At 39.4% G+C, this 13529-nt stretch overlaps 1 protein-coding gene across 1 annotated transcript; it reads right to left on the bottom strand.

Annotated features, from left to right (window-relative positions):
- On the bottom strand, window positions 1-12938 carry LOC110908593 (wall-associated receptor kinase-like 1). Its single transcript, XM_022153537.2, has 4 exons — window positions 11927-12938; window positions 10222-11013; window positions 9944-10093; window positions 1-1233 (listed from the first exon to the last, which is right to left on the bottom strand). The coding sequence occupies exons 1-4, from the start codon at window positions 12792-12794 to the stop codon at window positions 68-70; spliced, it is 2976 nt and encodes a 991-aa protein (XP_022009229.1). The 5' UTR covers window positions 12795-12938; the 3' UTR covers window positions 1-67.
- Window positions 12939-13529: the final 591 nt, after the last annotated feature.

Here is a 13529-nt window from a genome sequence, read left to right as displayed (position 1 = left end):
TTATACATGTACTGCAACTTTATGAAAACATATGTTTATTAAACCATAAAATTTATAGCATTATACATCATTGACTAACAATTTCATTGAAACTCACTGATGTTGATGATAATTCGGGATAAGCTGGTGTCGTCAATTCCTCCCCACACACTATGGGACCGATATTCGCTTGAAAGGTAGTGGGAATATGCGACCTTCGTATGGTTTCTAACTCTATAGCAACTTCTTTCATTGTTGGTCTATACTTTCCATTCATATTTAAGCATCGCATTGCTAGGTTAGCTAAAACCATCAGCTCGTCCCTAGTACCCTCTTTAAGCACCATTGCATTAAAAGTTGACATAACACACCCTTCTTCCATAGCCAACATAAAGTGTGTAGCTAAACTTCTATTTTCACCAAGTCTAGTTAGAGAAATCGGCCTTTCTCCAGTTAATAGTTCAACTAAAACCACTCCAAAACTATAAACATCACTCTTTTCAGTAAATTGGCTAGACTGGAAATACTCTGGATCAAGGTAGCCAAATGTACCTTTGACTAAGGTTGTCAAATGAGTTTGATCGATTGAAACGAATCTTGAAGTTCCAAAGTCAGAAACTTTGGCCCTGTATTTGTCATCTAAAAGTATATTGGTGGATTTTATGTCTCTATGATATATTGGAATGGAAGTTGCTGAATGCAAGTAAGCGAGTGCTCCTGCAACTTCAGTAGCTATTTGTAATCTCATATCTAAAGAAATTGAGAAGTCTTCAGTTTCATGGTGAAGCCGATCATACAAGGTGCCATTTGGAATGAACTCGGAAACAAGGAGAGGAACGTCTGTCTCTAGGCAACATCCTAATAGTTTGACCACGTTCCTATGATTGATTTGGGAAAGAATGACCACCTCATTGATGAACTGCTCTAATTGGCTTTCATCAACAACTTTTGATTTCTTGACTGCTACAATCCTTCCATCAACCAACATCCCTTTATAGACTGTACCTTGACCTCCTCGACCAAGAATCCTGTTTTCATTGAAGTTGTCAGTGGCCTTCACCAACTCTCGTGATGTGAAATGTATGGTTTTATCAACTAAAGATGGATCAGCTTCTTCTTGTTGTTTTAGAAGTAAACCACCATTGCGTTTAAAAAAACTTTTCCTTTGCCTTCTTTCTTTAGCTTTCTTGATCACTTTGTACAATACATAGCCAATTGCAATAAGAAAAAGTACACCCATGCTTATGCTAACACCTACGGCCATACAAAGTCAACTTGTTAGAAAGTAGACTAAATGCTATACGCACTTCCTAAATTAATTAATTATGTCTTCATTTGTTTTACAGTTTCTTAGGAATGTAATTTTGTAACATAGTTAAAGTATTCACCAAAGTGGTATTTGAACTTCTCCAAATCTCCAATTAAGCTACAAGTAAAATTATAAAGTTAAAATATTATGTTTCCAAAATATGCAGTTGCTTATAGCTAGTGGAAAATTTTCAAACGAAGTACCCATTTCCAATTGTTTAGAAATCTAAGGGTTTAAAATGCCAAGTACAAGATTTGACGTTTTGCAGCAAAAACCAATTCAATATTTGATTTACATGTATCTAATGGGCTGTTGTTACCTTTTAATGGTTCAGACTGGTTTAGTATTTAATGGGTTAGATTTTTTGTTTCGTGAGCAGATTTATTAATGGTTCAGACATTTGTCTCTGAATGGTTAAGCAGTTACTTGAGACCCTTAATACTTAAACCTATTATACTTAAACCTATTAATTTTAAGAAATCTCATAGACTAACCAGGTAATTTTTTTTTATAACAGCGACTTTCTTGTATTAGGCTATCACATTCCCCAAATTGGAGAGCACCGTTGTCCTATTTCGGCCGGACTATGTTGTCTTAACCGGGCCTACACTTGCTTCAGAATTTGGCTTGAGCGTTCCCCTAGGAAACCATACCGCCGGCTTCCATTTGACAGTCATTGTGACACCATAAAAGCATAACTCTATGGCGTACACACGATGAGACGAAAACCCGGGTGGGCTCAGGATAGAGACTGACACCTCTGCAAGGAGGCTAGACTCTATCCATCATTGCCTAGTCCACGAACGTGACACAAGTGTGGATTGAACTTGGGTCACTGACAATAACCGGGTAATTAAGTGACTTAAAAGTAATTTACTAATAAGTTCATTAAGTTGATAGGTCGGTCCCGGTACATAAGTCAAAGTCGGGTTTCACCATGAAAAGAACCGAGAACCGATCTAATTACCTAGGTACTTGGGTTTGGGTCAGGTTGGGTATATTTTCAGTTCGGTTCTCGGTTATTTTCGGTCCGGACCTAAACTTACTCACTCCTATAAGTTAACGTTTTCGAGTATTGGATTTTTTATTTATCTTTAACAACTCTGAGTGTTTTGAATATTAGAAGTAAACTGATATATAGTGTAGTTTTAGTTAGATGAGTGGTACGGAGAAAAAAAGAGTTTTATACCGTATTGGTGGGACGTGTGTTTTCAACTTATCATATATTCTTTTTAATAATTCCAAATTATTTTTTCCACATCAAGACGTTATACTTTTTATTTTTTCATCTGATCACTCGTTAAATTTTTTCTTCATTTTATAATTTCAATCAACTTATTATACTTTATATATAAACATATAATCTTTCTAGTAATTAAGTGTTTATGTTACAAAAAATTAAACTTCAAATAAATCTCTCGTATATAATTAAAAACGATATTGGTTTTTTTTTTCAAGACACTAAAACTTAGCTAAATTATACGTTTTTTCTTCGTCGCCCTAGAACGTAAATTTTTATCACACCATGAATTATATGTTTTTTTATCGCACCTTTATATATTTATAATTTATAAATCTCACATCCATGACATGTGGGAAGTAAAGGTTATCAAAATCCCCTCACCTTATTATTTGGTAACATTCCGAATTTCCTACCTATATAAATATTTTTTTTACACATTCGTAATTACATAAATTTACCTTTTTTATAATTAAAATATGACAATTTAAATATTGTGTTTGTGTTCTACAGTTATAATCGATGTAACTCGAAACAAGAATACTTGTAAAACTTCAAAGTAGGCGGAGGTATACTATTTTGGGCAAAGTTAATTATGTTCTTAAAATACTTCAAATAGTGTTGTTTTTAGTAGAAAAAAAGCATAATATAATAAGTTTGTTAAAGATTATAGAACATATTGAATATTGAAGAAAAATAAAACAAAGAGAAGTAAATTAGTTGGAAAAAATAGAATAAAGAGTAAACTCTCAAAATAGTGTCTAATATTTAATCACTTTTGGCATATTAGTTCAAAACTCCTTTTGAATTTGAGTCTCTGTGGTTACAATTTTGTTGACATTTTCATCCAAATTCAAAATCTAGTTAGATTTTTCAGTTAATATCTAGTTTTTGTGTCTTTTTCCTCATTTTTTATGAAAGATAAAATGTTTTTTTAATGTTTTATTATAATATATTAGAAAAACATGATAAGCTAAAACTATACCTATCTGAGGATCAATGGTATACCTATCTCAGGATCAATAGTTTTTTAATCACCCTCATTTAATATGTACTTTTTAAACTACACCTATTCGCTAAATACTTTCTTTAAAAACACTACTATTTGGATTAAAAATTATATTTAACAAAACGGTCGGGTTAAATTAGGCGGAGTGTGGGTGCGAGGTTAGAATGAGTATTTGATGGATTATCTATGACCCTAAACAACCCAACAGTTTGTAATAAGAGTTAAACGTCATTTTAGTCCCCGTGGTTTGGGATGTTATCACAGTTTGTTTCAAAGGTTTTATTTTTTACCTGTATGTCCTAAAAAGTTTCACCTTTGTTATTTTAGTTCACTGGATTAATTTCATCCATTTTTCTGTCAACGAGAAGGACAATTTGGTCATTTTATATGTAATTCTGTGAACTAGAAAAGCAATTCGAATATATAAAATGACCGAATTGACTTTCTTATTAACAGAAATAATTGATGAAGTTAACCTAGTAGATTAAAATAGCAATGGTGAAACCTTTTTAGACCCACATACAAAAAAATGAAACCTTTAGACTAAACTGGTAATATAAGTCAAACCACAAAGGCTAAAACCACATTTAACTCTTGTAATAATTACCCAAAATAATACACATGGATCTGTTTGCCAGGTGTATTAATAAAAACTCACAAAGATTGCATATGAGTATTTTGAGCATTTTATATGTAAAAGAATATAGGAAATTGTGTATTACTTCCTTGTCCCTTCTCATTCTCATTCACATAATATTTATAATACAATTTACATGATAAGTATGGAAAGAATTCATGCCTATCAACTAATGGGAATAATCTCGCCTAAATATAAGATATACAATAATGGGTACAATCTTTGGCATAATTATCGGCTATTACACCCCCGCAGTCGAAACGGGAGGAGGATGGACGTTGAGACTGGTTCGAAAGTCATCAAACAGAACTCGAGGAAGACCTTTGGTGAAAATGTCTGCAATCTGGTAACGAGAAGGAACATGAAGAACACGAACACACCCCCGTTGAACTTGCTCGCGAACAAAGTGAATGTCCAACTTTATATGTTTTGTGCGTTGATGCTGGACTGGGTTACCAGATAGGTAGATGGCACTGACATTATCACAGTAGACTAGAGTGGCTTTGGAGAGAGGGCGATGTAATTCAAGCAAGAGGTTCCTTAGCCAACATATTTCAGAAACAACATTGGCAACTCCTCTGTACTCTGCTTCAGCACTAGAGCGAGAGACAGTCTGCTGACGTTTTGAAGACCATGAGAGAAGGTTATCCCCGAGATATACACAGTAGCCAGAAGTAGATCGCCGAGTGTCTGGACAACCAGCCCAGTCCGCGTCAGTGTAGGCTTTCAAGGATAAAGTTGGAGCTGGACCAAGATGAAGACCGAAGTCAGGAGTGCCTTGAATATACCTGATGATGCGTTTAAGAGCGTTCCAGTGATCCTCAGTAGGAGCGTGCATGTGCATGCAAATTTGTTGAACATCATAAGTAATATCAGGCCTGGTGAAAGTGAGATACTGAAGGGCACTGGCGAGACTACGAAATGTGGTGGGATCATGAAAGAGAGAGTCGTTGGTACCAAGCTTAGAATTGGTGTCAACTGGGGTGGCAACTGGTTTGCAAGAATTCATGGCAGCTCGATGAATGATGTCACACGCATAGGATTACTGAGAAAGAAACATACGATCTCCTGTGCGAGTAACGGAGATGCCCAAAAAATAAGTTAAAGGACCCAAGTCCTTCATTGCAAACTCGCTGGCAAGAGTAGACATAAGTGTCCTGCGCAAAGCATCTGAGGAGTTTGTCAGAATTATATCATCAACATAAATTAGGAGATAAGCTGCCTGGTTGTCCTTGTGATATATGAACAAGGAGTTGTCTGATTTACTTTGAGTGAACCCCTGTAATAAGACAAAGTCAGTAAACCGTTGGTACCATGCGCGAGGGGCCTGTTTTAATCCATATAAAGACTTCTTTAGGCGACAAACATGTTCCGGAAAATCCCTGTGACGAAACCCCATTGGCTGATACATGTAAACAGTTTCAGCAAGATTCCCATGTAAAAAAGCATTTGTGACATCCAGTTGATGAATCGGCCAAGACTGAGACAAGGCCAGGGATAGAACAAGGCGAATTGTAGCCGGTTTGACTACAGGACTGAAAGTCTCTCCACAGTCAATACCCACCTGTTGACTGCGCCCATCACACACTAAACGAGCCTTGTACCTTTCAAGACTCCCATCCGATTTGAACTTATGCTTAAAGAGCCATATGCTGCGAATGACGTTCATATTGGGTTGACGGGGTACTAAATCCCAAGTCTCATTTTTAATAAGTGCACTAAACTCGTCGTTCATAGCATTAAACCATTCAGGTATGGACAACGCGGATTGGGGAGTTTTGGGTATAGGGACAACGTGAGTGGTGTGAAGATTAAGAATGTGTTTGGGTTTAGAGATCCCATCCATTGCGCGGGTGCGCATGGTGCGGGTAGTTGGTGGGGGAGGGGGGGTGGTTGCGGGTGAGTGATGTGGAGTGGGATTATCCGGTTGCGGTTGGGAATGAGGTGTGGATGGGCTGGTAGAAGAGTCGGTCTGGGTTTGAGTAGTAGGTGGGGACTGGGCCGTTGGAACAGAAGTGGGAGATTGTGGATGTTGGGCCGCAGATGGTTGTTGGGGTGTAGGTGTGGTGGACGTGGAGTTGGTGGTGAGAGAATTCCAAAGAAGCGGATTGATGTGGGTTTGAAGGAAGTCATAAGAACTTGGCGTGTGTGGTGAGGTAGTGGCGAAAGGGAAAATCGTTTCTTCGAAAACAACGTGTCGAGATAGGAAGATGGTGTTGGTGGTGAGATCAAGGCATTTGTAGCCTCGATGATTGGAGGGGTAACCTAGGAAAACACTAGGTTTAGAGCGATTAGCAAGTTTGTGAATAGAAGTGGAGGGGAGAAGGGGGTAACAAAGGGAGCCGAACAACGAAGATGTTCATAGGTGGGTTGACATTGGTAGAGGATGGTGGTGGGAGTGAGAAAGTTAAGAGATTTGTTGGGTCTAATATTGAGTAAGTAAGTGGCCGTTTCTAAAGCATGATGCCAAAAACTAGGTTGTAGGGATGCCTGGGCAAGAAGGGTTCGGACCATGTTATTGATGGTCTGAATTTTGCGTTCCGCCTTGTCATTTTGAGAAGAGGTATAAGGGCAGGAGAAGCGAAAATGCATGCCATTTAATTTGCAGAATGTTTGGAAAGAAGTGTTTGCGTATTCTTTGCCATTATCACACTGAAACTGTTTGATTTTACGTTCAAATTGCGTGCTAATGTAGTTACAGAATTGAGAAAATGTTGAAAATACTTGAGATTTGTGACTAATGGGGTAGGTCCAAAGAAAGTTAGTATTGTCGTCTAGAAATAAAACATAATAGCGATGGCCACCTGTGCTAAGGACCGGTGAAGTCCATAAATCACTGTGTATAATATCAAAAGGTAAGACTGTATAATTGTTAGAATCAGTAAATGGTCGTTTTACGCTTTTGCCAAAAACACAAGATTGACATAATGTTTTATTAGGTTTATCATAGGAAACAGAAGATGACAATTTCAACGAATGCAATAAAGAGTTGCCCGGGTGTCCAAGGCGTTGATGCCAACGGTCTTGGGATATAGCAGCCAAAGCAGTAGTAGACGAGGTGGTGGTAGGTATGGGAGCAGTCAGCGGATAGAGGTCGCCCGAGCTATTGCATCGTAGGATAGGTGCCTTGGTCTTGAGGTCCTTCACAGTAAAACCGAAAGGATCAAATTCAATAGACAGTAAATTATCAGTGGTAAGTTTACGAACAGAGATAAGATTTTTGATTAGTTTAGGGGCATAAAGAACATTATTGAGTTTGAGGGGTGGGTATGGAGGTGGGAGGGTGAGGTTTCCTTGTCCGATAACCGGAATGGTCATGCCGTTGCCAACAATGATGTGCTTATTAGTGCAAGTATTAAAAGAAGACGGGGAAAAATTACCTTGAGGGGTGGCCATGTGACCCGTGGCTCCGGTGTCCATAATTCCAGTAGGTTCAGGTTGATTTAGAGCCAAGGTGTAAAGAGCCTGTTGTATGTCAGTTGGTGTGTAGGCAACCATGTATGCTTGGTCGGGCCGTGGGCCTAGGATACCTGCAGAAGTGTTATTAGGCCGAGGCACTGATGGGTATGGGCAAGGAGGTGCAACAGTGGGTTGCCAAGGTTGATTGGTAGAGTTCATAAGTGTGCCCCATTGACTAGCAGCCCAAGAGTTTGGAAAAACAATGTACGGATGTTGAGGTTGACTACCGAACCCTCGGCCACTACCACGACCGGTGTGGGATCCTCCACGGCCACGGCCACGGCCTCAGCCTCTGCCACGGCCACGGCTGTTGGTCCCTTGATTTTCGGAGGAGGAGGGGTCCGTTCCGCTGTTGGTCGTGACCGATGCTGCGAGAGCTGTCCCCGCAGAGAGCGCCACACGGGCTGATTGAGTTTTCTTCTTGTTTTCTTCCATTGTGAGACGAGATCTAACTTCGCTGAAGTCCGGTAGGGGTTCACGATGTTGAAGAACAGCAGAGATACTCTCGTATTGTTCGGTGAGACCGCTCAAGAGCTGGGTAACGAGGCGCTGATTGTCGACAGGCGCCCCGACACCCGTGAGTTGATCCGAGAGATGCTTCATGTGTTGACAATAAGCAGCCATGGAGGGAAGGAGTCAAGACGGGCATTGGAAAAATCTTGTTGGAGTTGGACTTGACGGGCACTTTTGTTGTCCTGAAAGTGATTTGCAATAGCGGTCCAAGCATCGAAGGCTGATTGCCCGGGAACAAGGATTATGTGCAGAAGATCCGTGGATATGGTACCGTATATCCACTGAAGGACGATGGCGTCCAACCGAGACCATAAAGCGTTTGCAGCATCGGCTGCTGCTTTTGCGGCGTCGGCTGCCGCCTTTGCAGCGTCTGCATCAGAGGAGGACGTGGGAGCTGGCACAGGAGCAGGTGGATCGTGGGGCAGAAGATGGTCCGAAACCTGATATGCACGACAATGGACTTCAAAGAGTGATGTCCATGTGGTGTAATGAGATGTTTTGATTGGAATAAGGTTTTTGATGTTGCTAATAGTCATGGCAGGGTGGAGTTTATTTTCCATTGGGGAAGGGAACTGGGAAAGTCAAAAAGCTGAGAAAAAAAAAGAAGGAAGAAGGTGGGGGGCACAAGGATGCGACAGTAGGAGAGAGAAGGATCAAAAGAGACTTGATACCATAAAGGAATATAGGAAATTGTGTATTACTGCCTTGTCCCTTCTCATTCTCATTCACATAATATTTATAATACAATTTACATGATAAGTATGGAAAGAATTCATGCCTATCAACTAATGGGAATAATCTCGCCTAAATATAAGGCTAGGGGGTATGGGGTTCGTCCCCACCCCGTCGAGGAACGGCGACGGCCATCAGACCATGCCGCGCCCCCCACGTCCCGTCCTCAACGTCGAGATCTTGCCGTTTGCGACGAACCAATTATGGTGGGCCCCCATTCAAATGTAGCCGTTTAAAAAAATAATAATAAACAACAACCCACCACCGCCGGGAACTACAACCGCCACCGCCGGAAAAGTGATCGGAGAAAGCGGTTATCGGTGGAGAGAAAGGGGGAGGCGGTGGAGGGTTTTGAATCGCCGGAAAAGTGAAGGAGTGTTCTTGTGTAAAGGTGTTGCAGACAAAAAAAATGGCTTGTGCAAATGCGGCGAACGTTGGGAAGATGATGGAGATGAAGTGTTAAAAGAGGAGGAAAACCTAGACCTAGATCAACGGCTCTGATTGTGTTATTTGTTGGGCTTCTTAGTACTACCCAAGCCCATGTACAATGTATTATATGATGTCTTCAAAGATGTGCCTCATTTGTGAGCCAGATAAGAATTTTATTTTAGAGGAAACTTCTGTTTTTATAATGTATGTTTTTTTTAAGTTTACGTAATGTTTTTAAAAATTAACGAAAATATTTTGTTAATTTATTTGTTAAATGTTAAAAAAAGGAGAAGATTAAAAATAATAAAAAAACATAAAAGTGGTGGAGGATTATAACTAGGACCATCCTCCCATGCCCTCTAGTTTTGGAGGATGATCCATCCTTGGGAGGACTATGACGTGTCACCTACGTGGCGGATCATCCTCCAAGGATGGACCATCACCATACGTTGTAGTCTAAGATATACAATAATGGGTACAATCTTTGGCATAATTATCGGCTATTAATATGTAGATGCCGGTTGTCTACTTGTCTATTGATTTCAGAAATCAGAAATCAATTTCGTTTTCCTTAATCAGAAATCTAATCGTTTAAATTTTAAACTTTTAGCCAAGAATGTAAGGAAAAGACGTTACCTAGAATTACACCCAGGGAAATTCTATTATAATGCTGACAAGTGAAGGTCTGACTGAAAAGTGAACCATCAACTCCATATGTATTGTCAGTTCCACAGATACCTCCATGATCTCGGCACCTTCTGCACTCTTCTGTAGGATCCCCTACATCTATAACAGGAAGTAGCATGTCAGGAAACGAACAAGTAAACTATGCTTCCAGATAAATACTATATACTATATATATATATATATATATATATATATATATATATATATATATATATTCAAGTACTTACCATGTTCACCTTCAATGCATCCATCTATTAAATAAGGGTTTCCTTTTGTGTATGCTGACCATGTCCATAGAGAACATTTCCAGGAATCCACAGTAGTACTGGTACCATTAAACATATCCAGTATGATTCTTTCCGGGGTTTCGTTATCACAACAAGTTACCTGATCCGAGTCTGTTAGAGTCCACATAAACGAAACGGGGACAAACGAGGCATTCTTGAAGGTAAATGGGTTAGAAAACCTTCCATGGTCATATGAAGTTTTATCCACCAATAAGGCAGACCCTCTACAACCTCCATCTTCCTCTTCCAAGCCTGTGACTTGAATGCTGTACGATTTGAGTGAATTCGGAACTGCGGTTTGACAACAACCAATTCCAAAACAGTCGTTTCCATCACTAAGTGTAACATCGTGACAAGCAGTTGAACACGCTGTGACCACACTTCCATTATCTATCAAAGCTGCAGTACCACACCCCTCAAATACGAATTTATTGTGTGTTTTGGAAAACAAGAAGGGGCTCTTGCCAAGATTGACACTCATCGTCTCACTGTTATTCCGAACTGGCTTTTGGCAAGCAGAGATCCTGGGCGTTTTAACCGTGACTGTTTGATTTTTCAAGCTCACGCCCAAGACTTCCAAGTGGTCAAGTGCAGCCAGATGTGGCTTGGAGGAGATACAGTCAATGACGTACCATGGATTGATGGAACAACTCGCACCGATTCCAAAAGGGTAGGGAATCCTCACCTTCCCACACATATCCTTGCACCCTCTCTTGGCGTATTTTGGAATTGCTGTTGGCAAGGAAAAGAGTAAATGGTAAGTTTGAAATAACTTCATATTTGTAAACAACTAGTCTTATGCGTCGCCCGCATTGCGGGACGCTAAACCGAATATTTCTTAGTCTATAACTAACATGTATGCCTTTATTTCGGTTACTTATACATACTACTTATAACACGATCTAAAAAAAAGATGCATCGATTCAACCAATTAAACCAAAACACTACCATAGTTTTGCCAAAAAAATAACTAAAACGATGGCAAGTATGTAATTTAGAGTTGGGGGCAAAATAACAATTTGTCAGGACTAATTAGCGAGTGCTAGGCAGCTGTTTGGCACAAAAAAAACTACACTGACTCAACGAAGTAAAATAAAACACAACCATAGTTTTGTCCAAAAAAACGATAGCAAGATTGCAATTTTGAATTGGGGTAAAATCGTAATTTTGAAATGAAGGCAAAATCATATTTTGAACTGAGGCAAAACCATTTTTTTATTTTAAACTGGGGGCAAAATCGTAATTTTTAACTGAGGTAAAAATCGTAATTTTAAGCTGAGGGCAAAACAAAAATGTTATTTTTAACTGGCGACAAAATCGTGATTGTAACTAAAAAAAAAAAGCTGGTTGTTGGTTGCCGCCAGGCCAATAAGAAAACAAAACTATTTGCCGCCCAGCCCATTTAAACTAATAGGGGGCAGGTACTATTGCCCCTCATTTGTTTTGTAAGTATTGAATGGTTATTCCAGAAAATGTAACGGGTGTTTTTGGGTTAAATTAAGGGAACCTATTGAGAAATAAACCTGAGACCAACGAGCCTACTCGGCACTGGAATATTGTTAGCAACGCAGTACATTACAAATCCAAATTCAGAAGTATTAAGAAGCAAATCAAACAAATAAATACGACATACTGAATTACATACCATTGTCCTCCTTGCACCCATCTACTAAATAAGGGTTCCTTTTTGATGACCGTGTATATACTAAGCCTAAGCTGCTGCATCCCCATGTATCTAATGGAGTGCCATTAAACATATCCACTTTTAATCTTTGCGGGGGAATGTTGTCACAACAAGTTACTTGATCCGAGTCTGTGAGAGTCCACACAAGTGATACCGGGATAACAGAGGTATTCTTGAGAATAAATGAGTCAGATAACCTTCCTTCATCAGGTTCATGATATGATGTTTTAACCTCCACCAAGAAGGCAGACCCACAAGCTCCATCTTGCTCTCCTAAGCCGGTGAGGTTAATGCTGTAAGACTTGAGATAATGAGGAATTGCAGTTTGACAACAACTGTTTCCAAAACAGTTGTTCCTATCACCAAGTGTAGCATTCAAACAAGCTGTTGAACACCCTGTGACCACACTCCCATTATCCATCGTCATAATAGCAACACCACACCCCTCATATACAAATTTATTGTACTCTTTGGAAAACACGAAGGGGCTCCTGCCAAGATCGAAACTCCTCGTGGTCTGACCGCTATTTCCAACTGCGTTTTGGCAATGAGGGATTCTTGGCATACTAACGGTGACTGTTTGAGCTTCCAAGTCTACCTTCAAGACTTCAAGGTTGTTGAGTGCAGACATATATGGTGTTGAGTTTTTGCAATCAACAATGTACCATTTATTGACAGAACAATCCGCACCGATTCCAAATGGGTATGGAATTATCACGTCCCCGCACGTATCACTGCAACCTGATTTGGCGTACTTCGCAATTGCAGTTGATGTTGCTGTTAATATAAGGAAGAAGAGTAAATGAAGGAAAGCTTGAAGATACTTCATATTTGTAAAGAGGATTATAGGCTTATAGTAGAAAATGTAAGGCGATGTTTAGATTTATAATGGGGGTATGCCGTATGTATCATTGGAGAGAAATAAAGTAGAGAGTAGAGAGCCACGAGTCAACGACTTGCTTGAATAATAAAACACGAAACTTGGAATAAAGTTGTGTAAATTATTGGTTAACATAACAAGGGATGTAATGTAATAATATAATTATTGGGAATCCAAGAGGCTTCGTGTTTAATATATGAGTAATAGCTGTAAATAATATGCTTGAAATCATATGCTCAATTATAGAATGGGAAAATTACAAAAATAACACTTGACCAAGTGTATTTTTAAAATTGTTCAGCTCACACGTCCTTGGAACGACATATCAAGCACGGGATTCGTCTAGGAGGGCACATGATGCATCGGGGAGGGCATGTGATGCATCTGGGTGGCATGAGATACATCTGGGCACACCTGCAACATTTGAAAGAACACGTGTCCATTTTTTATTGGGTGTCTACATATGGACGCATTAAGTGCTTGATGTGGCGTTTCAAAGACGTGTGAGCTAGACATTTTTTAAAATACACTTGGTCAACTGCTATTTTTGTATTTTTTTTTATTATATAATAGGTGTATTAATTGTGTTAGAATAAGAGTGGAACTGGGTCAACTATAAAAGTCAATACATAGTTTTTAGAAGAGAATAAAGTTTAGGGCTAAACTGAACATACGCAAAAGATG

This window comes from Helianthus annuus, chromosome 14, assembly GCF_002127325.2.
Source record: "Helianthus annuus cultivar XRQ/B chromosome 14, HanXRQr2.0-SUNRISE, whole genome shotgun sequence".
Classification (NCBI taxonomy): Eukaryota; Viridiplantae; Streptophyta; class Magnoliopsida; order Asterales; family Asteraceae; genus Helianthus; species Helianthus annuus.
Note: the sequence above shows the minus strand (reverse complement) of the source record. Positions and strands in the feature narration are given on the sequence as shown.